This window comes from Oryzias melastigma, linkage group LG23 (assembly GCF_002922805.2).
Source record: "Oryzias melastigma strain HK-1 linkage group LG23, ASM292280v2, whole genome shotgun sequence".
Lineage (NCBI taxonomy): Eukaryota > Metazoa > Chordata > Actinopteri > Beloniformes > Adrianichthyidae > Oryzias > Oryzias melastigma.
The window spans coordinates 6,553,430-6,561,238 of NC_050534.1; the positions used below are offsets into that span (position 1 = coordinate 6,553,430).

Consider the following 7,809-nt stretch of genomic DNA (forward strand, 5'->3'; position numbering starts at 1 on the left):
GGGTGTTTGTTTTTTCATGGGGATGTCCGGCCCGGGTGGAGTTAACATGTTTGGCCCGGGTGGAGATAATCTCTGATTGAACGTAACAGTACACCAAGATAAACGAGGCTCACTCGCTGACTTCCTAAAGCGGTTGCCGTAGACAACCTTCATCCGGTGAAGTCATACAATGATGCTGTTCATAAAGGATTACTATTTTTAAAGCAACAAAAGTGTATTTATTTTTCATAATCAATATCTAGGATGACCTGTAGTGACCTCTGACTAAAAGCATGCACTTTTACGACCTTACAGCTTAATATCTTGCAGAGATCCCCCCCCACACACACACACAATCTGAGATAAACTGACAGTAACATGTTTATATTTTCATTTGGTTCTTGTTTGCTCATCTGTCACTGAAGGCTTGTTTTTTTGAATGCTTGTGTTTGTTGTTGCTGCTAGCCTGAGGCTTTTCTCTGATCTCACCTCGCCTGCCTGACACTTTCTGTCCTTTATTGGAGTCTTAATGGGAAATAGGATAAATGTTGGAGTGAATGAAGGTGCACCACTTTGGTCCAGATCTACAGAAGTAGGTCAACTACTTCTTTGATCAAAGCTTTTACGAGTTTCTGAGAGCGTGTATGAACTTCTGATTCTGATTCATTGTGGAGATCAAAACCGCTCCATGTGGACCTCCTGTAACTACGAGACAAAGTGCATTTACCCCAATTAGAGTAACTTCTAAGATTAGTAATCTGAGGTTTTGGTATTTAACATCAGTATTTTAGCTCCAGTGTTGACATTAATTTAGAATTTTGATACATTTTCAACATTTTACACAATTAATATAAATCCAGCGGGTTCTGAAGCCCATGTCAGAGAGCGTGTTACTCTTTAGACTGGATGGATTTGATTCACGTAGAGTGAACCAGAGTTCATTTACCTTGATAATCCAGAACATATTTTCAGTCTGAATACACCCAAGCGGACGCTGGTCTGAGACCACGAAGCTGAGCTCCGGTTTGCTCTGAGTTTCCTCAGCCTGAATAGACTCCATGCTCGGAGTGGAACAACTGGACCAAACGGCCAACGTCGCCGGGCATTATAGGATGCAAACAGAGTTGGAAGGAAGGAACCAATGAGCCGCGGAGAAACGTGGAGCAATGACGAGACACACCAAAGCGTAGGACTTTCATTATTCTGTCTCTCGTTGCTCTGCCCCGCCCTCGTAATTCTTGACCAATGACTGAAGAGGTCTTTAGTCATGTGGTTTTGCTTACAAGCTTTCGTTTGGCGCAGAAATATCCAATTGGTGGTAGTCTCAATACAGGCCAAACACAAGGTTCAGGACTTGGGCCAGACCAAATTAAGCAGACTCGGTCTGGACCAACAGAATTTTCCAGTCTGAATACACCCTTAGGCGTCGCCGGCAACATCTCCAGAGTTAAATGGTTAAAACGTTCATCATTTTAGACAAACACTCAAGTTCCTGGTCTTATCAAAATCTTGTTTTCTAGGTTCTTGCTGGAAAAATTACAGTAAAGGAACATGGAGGAGAGCAACAATGTGGGGACACTTAGAGTTGTAAAAGAATTTTAGGTTAGTTTGGATTCACATATTGGTTGCATATACAGTTTTTTATTTTGTCTTAGGAGGCCTTAAATGAAAGTACTTGAAAGAGAGAAGATTTATGGTCTAAAAATAAAGATTGTTGAACTGTTGCAGCTCTTAAATAGGACATATTTGAAAGGAAAAGGGTATAAATATCAATTTTAAAGTTATAAAACTTTTTTTAAGATATACATGCTCATTTTAAAAGGTTATATTTCCAATTACCAGAGCAGTACACCTAAATATGAAGGTTTATAACTCATTTCAAGAGACAGAACATTTTTAGAAATTTTTCCCAAACCAAATCTGCTAGTTTTATGGATACTTTCACTTAACCGCTGTGCTATCCCCAATGTTTACATTGGGGTCATCTGGACCCCACAATAAACTGAACTTTTTTTTCACAATTCTTTTTTCTTCACCGGTGTCTGTAGCAGACATAATGTCATGAGAGAAATCACACATCAGTATAAGGGTCGGGTCATCTGGACCCCATAAGATAGAAAAAGGGTTAAAACAATAAAAAAAAAGAACATCTTACATTTTTTCAATTCTTTATAGAGAAAAACGTGTTCCCACTGCATTTACTGTTCACAAAAAAAATTAGCTTAAAATATTTGTTAAGTTAAAAAATGACATATTTTAGGAGATTTTGCTTAAGCAATATTTTCTCAAGATTAAATGGCTCAAGATGTTTAATTTTTAATATATTAAAAGGAATTAAAGGTAAGCTAGTTTTTGTTTAATATCAAGTGTAATAAGATGCTTAAACTAGAAATTATACAGAAATGTAGAGAATTATTTTTTAAAGATCAACTTTAATCTACATCCTTCTTCAATATCCTTTAATTAGCAATTCTGGCAGTGTTAAATGTTCACATTGATTCATGATTTGAGAAAAATGTGTCTCTATCTGCAATCTGTGAAGCAAAAACAAATAAAACAGAAACAGAGGTTAGTTTTTCATAATTCTCTTTATTTCGATTTGCATTTCCCGCTTATATCAATCTAAAAATAGAGCAGAGAAATGTCTTGGCTTTGGTCAAGTCCGAATATTGCAGTTGTCAGGCTGAACGTGAGCGATCGTCACATCTGCACCTTCATGCTTCACAGACAATAGACACGTCGTACAGAGATTGTGGAGAACACAGTTTATCAGGAGAAAAAACAGGAAGTAGTGAGCTATCCTGATGAACAAGGATCTTTGTAATCTACGGAACAGCGACACAACAATCGATTATGAACACTGCAAAAAATAAAACAAATGACAGTTTTGATTTTTTTCAAACACTGATTTATAACCACAGCTCCACTGGGAGGCGTAATGCTAGGTGTTGTTGGTTGCTAAAGGTTGCTACATGTTGTTTTAATGCTAATTTAATCCCTATTTCTGTTTGGGTCAAAATTGACTTGAAAACTGATCAATTTTGACCCAAACACAATATAAGAGTTAAAGTGGATTCATTTTTCAGCACCTTTTTCCTGTAAAGTCTGGGTCGCTTTTCCTACTGCATGCGGTTTCATTCCTGCTGAAACGGCAAAAACTAAAACAAATAAACGTCAGTTCATCAAAAGCTTAGCTTGTGACATCAAGACCAGCTTGACCTCCAGCTACGAAGAGCTAAATCCAGCTCGTTTTCAAGCCTCGATTAGGTCCTACAGCATGGCGCGTGTTTGAGCCTCCTCCCGGGTGGGGGGGTGGGCGGAGCAAAGCCAGGAGCCACAGGTGCAGCAGCAACCAGCAGAACATCAGGCCCGTTAGCAGGCCTCTCAGCTCTTTAGAGCGAATATCCTTAGGGTCAAACTATTTTCCTTTTTTGGTCAGAATAATACATAAAACTACAGTTGATTGATTGAACTTCAGGAACGTCTACATTCTGGAAGCTTCTCATGATTGCTTGAGTCCAGCTCTCTTCCAGATCTCCTCTCTCCTTCACCTTTACTTCTAAATCAAAGTCTAAGAGTGGAAACAAACATTATTTCTTGCTTCTGTTCCTCTTCAGCATTCCTACTTGTTTTGCTAAAAGGCGCAGGACGGTCTTCAAACGCACTGCTGCTGCTCCTCGATGCCGCGGGCAAACAGCCGGATCAGCTGGCAGTGGACGCTGAGGAGAAACACACAAAACACATCGCTTAGCTCAAATAACAAATCATCAGCTTAACGACCGCCGTCGCCGCGGTGAGGCTTTACTGCCCCGTATGGGGCAGATGCAAAAGACGAGGAACGGCAGCCCTGACGGCACGCGCTGCACGGAGGCTTGATGGTCTTTGTTCAACAATCCAAAGGCCATTAAAGCGACGCTTGGAACAGACGAATGAGGAAATGTGTGAGGGAAAGGACACACTGTCTGTCTGTGAGTGGAAAAATAGGGCTGGGTATCCATTATAATTCCCAGAAACCATTTGATTCACAAGAGCCTAAATTGATTTGATTCTTCAATTCAATCAATTTTGAGTTTACACATTTATACACATTTGTTTAGAAATACATTAGTAATCTACTGTATAATTTAAATTTATTTATATTAATCTGATTCAGTTCACATATTGTAAAATGTATTAGTAAAATAATGAGATTGTTAATATCATACAGTGTTACATGGTTTCTCAAAAGGAGAGAATGTTCAGATTATTAACATTCTAAACATTGTTCTGCTTCTCCTGGAGGGAGTTTCAGTTTGGCCACTAGGTGGCGATCGCACTATGAATTATACCTTATTCCAGAAGAAGAAGACAGTTTGAGGAAAAAAGCAATGCTTTAGACCACAAATGGTTACTTTAAAAAATATTTCCTAAAAGAGCTCTGGGTCAGTCATTTCTGAATGAGAAATGACTTTTGACATTTGGGGGCGGAGACAGAGCTGCGTTGGCTTTCTTCTGATTGGTCTGTTTAAAAGAAAAACCTTCAATGTATATATTGAATGTTTTTATTGTCACTGTTTTAATATAGTTTACTAGTAAACAAGCTGCCAGAAAGATTCATCACTGGCTAAAACTATTTGCAGAAGCATTTAGAAGAACAGAATAAATGTGCTGCGTGTTTTATAACTTCTCAAAACATCTTTATTTCTAAAGTCTTAGCTGTTCTTTAGTCAGATATGCCATTGTCCCAACAATGTGACGCGAGAGAAACTGTTTACTTTTGTGTGTTCTCTCTGCAAAAGCTGATTATAGTTTGAAAACCAAGCAGTTAATTTGTAAAACTTCCCATCAATTTCTCTGACCAATCACCTGCCTTTTGGTGGCTCTAGGCATTCTGGGTAGTGTAGTCATTCTATATTAATAACTGTTTTCTTAAACTTAATGTGCCTTATAATCTCCAAAAAATGTAAAAACAAAGTTGTAGGTAAAAATTAAAAATACTTAAACCTTTGAGTTTTGTGTTTTCCCCCCCAAAGCTGCGGCTCTAACTTCTATCTTGTCGTCTTCTTTCTTTTTTTTCTTTCTTTCGCCTGAGCTCCTGCCATTAATTATCAGAACGGCCCTCTGCTTGGCTCACTCCAAGAACGATTAACGGCGAGGAAGAGGCAATAAATGGATGGACTTCTGCTTTAATTAAAGGGGAGTCGCCTTTTAACATGGGGAGGACCGTTAAATTAGCAACTTTACAGCGCCATGCATCATTGGCAGAGTACAATGGGGCATGAAATAAATGATGCATCAAGGCGGCCGGGCGAGCGCGCGGAGATCGGATCGTGCTTGAAGTGTGGACCACATCAGAATAATGAGAAGATGAACTCCAGCGTGCTGGAGATGCGCTTTCATTCAGCCTGCTCACACAGCAAGACATCTTTAACGCTCATTAAAAATCATTTACTTTTACCCACATTTAAAATATGAAACCTATGAACACGGACAGGAATTTTAAAGTTCCTAAGATTGGATAAGATTCGAACGAAGTCACCAGTTTGAGATTGATCTGTTCTTCCATTTAGTTTGAAAACTCCCTTCAAATATGTTCCTTTTAAAGTTCGTTTTGTCCTTCCTGCTTCCCCTACAGTCTGCTTTTTTTGGGTGAAGCTTGTTTTTTGTGAGCGTCTGTGACTTTATTGCTGTTTTATTCATTGGTGTGCTTCTATTTTGGATTTGTTTGGGGTTGTTTTGGGGTCCCGGGTTCTTTTTAAAGTTTAATTTAATTCTGATAGAAAAAGTGTTTGTTTCCAGTTGGTTTCAGTTCATCTCAGTGGCTTCACAGGTTTCTGGTTTCAGTTTTTTGTCGTAACATCCTCTAGTCTGGACTACTGACTTCCTCTCAGTCCTGTTTTATTGGTCCGCTCATACAGTTTTGTTCTTCTTGTAATGTTTACATTTAAACAGACATTTGGTGTAGATGTATTGAAAGTTTTTGTCTTATTTTCTCTTTATCTCAGTAAAAAGTTAAATAAATAATAGTTTGATAACAATTTTATTTTCAATATTGATATATTAATTTTTAATTCAGCCAGTATCATAATTTTACTTTTCTAAACAGTTCCAGAAAAACCTGCTGAATTCTTTAAGTTGCTGCTATTCATTTCTAATCTTTGAGCATCATTTTAAACAGGAAATGTATTTTTTTCTAAATAAATTTAAAAAAATGAAAACATTAAAAATTGAAACATTGCCTCCTGTTTAACCAAAAGTGGCTCCATCTTCAAGATTAAAGTCTTCTCAGCACTTTTTAGAGCTGTTAGGCATCCGAGCAGAATGTGTTTTTCTAAAGCTTTGAGACATGAAGATTTAGCTTCAATCAGATCTAAGATCACGGCTTCATTTCTCTTTTTACTGTCTCTGCAATATTAAGCTCCTCCAGTCTAGCTAGTCACTGTCAGAGCTCATCTTTGATGAGTCATCTTTATAATGGAAAAAAAACTCAATTAAAGTGAAAGTATTGAGTTTTTTCTCTTGTTGCAGCAGAAGAAAGAACATTTTTGTTCCTTTTAGAAGGTTGCGGAGCTTAAAATAATTAAAAAAAAATTAACATATTAGTTATAAAATAAGGCAAAAGAAGTTTATACAAATAAACTCCTTGTTTGTCAAAGGAGTGGATCCAACAGTGGTAAAATAATTTATGTAGGAACTTCTTAGTTTGTGTTTGATCCGCTGCTGGATGGGACTAAACTAGAACAAGGTTGGGTTTTGAGTTTTTACCTGACTTGAATGGCGGCGTGATTCAAGATCTCGCCGTCGCAGTTCCAGCTGCTGTGCGCTGCGCTGGGGATGCAGGTTGTTTGCGTCGAGCCCATGGGGCAAAAGCCCGGCTTTTTTGGAAGCTCACTCTGGTTTTCCAGCAAAAGAGGTTGAGGGTCCAGCGGCTCGAAGTGGAACTTCTTCACACGATGAACCTCAACGAAAGAGTGGTCGAACTGGAAAGAGAAGCAGAAATGAAGACAGGTGAATTAGAAGTAGCTTCCTTTTGAAACAATATAGAAGTAAGAAATCATCATCTATTAAGATGCAGGAAACGTTAAAGGGTTAAAATCAACTTGAAAAAAATCATTACCAGCAATAATGCTAGTGTGAATGCATTTTTCTGAAAGTAGTCAATGAAGATGCTGAAACTTTTTGCAAAAAAAAATATTTAGTGTGTTGCTTAAATATGAGCCAAACTCCAAATTAGCCCCAAAACCTTAGTAGATGCCAAATTAGTCAAAAAGGCTAATTAATTGCTTAAATACTAAGTTAGCTACAAAACAGCCTAAAATTCCTCAGTTGACTAAATTTGTCAAAAACGTTAGCCTGTTGCTAAAATAAAAGCTGAGCTCTAAAGTAGCCTATAAAAACCTTAGTAGACAACAAATTAGCCAAAAACATTTGCATGTTGCTACAAAATTAGCAAAACTCTAAATTAGCATAAAAAACTCAGTAGATGCCAAATTATTCAAAAAAAAGCGAGCATATTGCTTAATTACAAGCTAAGCTCCAAAACAGCCTGAAATTCCCCAGAAAACTAAATTAGTCAAAAAACTAATTTGATGCCAAATTAGCCAAAAAAGCTAGCTTATTGTTTAAATACCAGCTAAACCCCAAAACAGCCTAAAATTCTTCATTAAAACTAAATTAGTCAAAAATGTTAGCATATTGCTAAACTATTAGCTATACTCTCATTAGCCTATAAAAGCATCAGCAGATAACAAATTAATTAAAAAAGGTTAGCATGTTGCTAAAATATTAGCTTTACTCTAATTAGCTTATAAAAGCCTCAGGAAATAACAAATTAGTCAAAAATGTTAGCAT

The 7,809-nt window shown here is 37.4% G+C and overlaps 1 protein-coding gene across 1 annotated transcript in view; it reads right to left on the reverse strand.

Moving 5' to 3' along the window:
• Window positions 1-2,548: 2,548 nt before the first annotated feature.
• cerk (ceramide kinase) overlaps window positions 2,549-7,809 on the reverse strand; it is a 48,790-nt gene continuing 43,529 nt past the window's right edge. The window contains exons 12-13 of the mRNA XM_024282984.2: window positions 6,724-6,938; window positions 2,549-3,698 (exon numbers count right to left, since the gene is read on the reverse strand). Coding sequence (XP_024138752.1) covers window positions 3,635-3,698; window positions 6,724-6,938 — 279 coding nt within the window. The 3' untranslated portion in view covers window positions 2,549-3,634. The remainder of the gene's footprint in view (window positions 3,699-6,723; window positions 6,939-7,809) is intronic.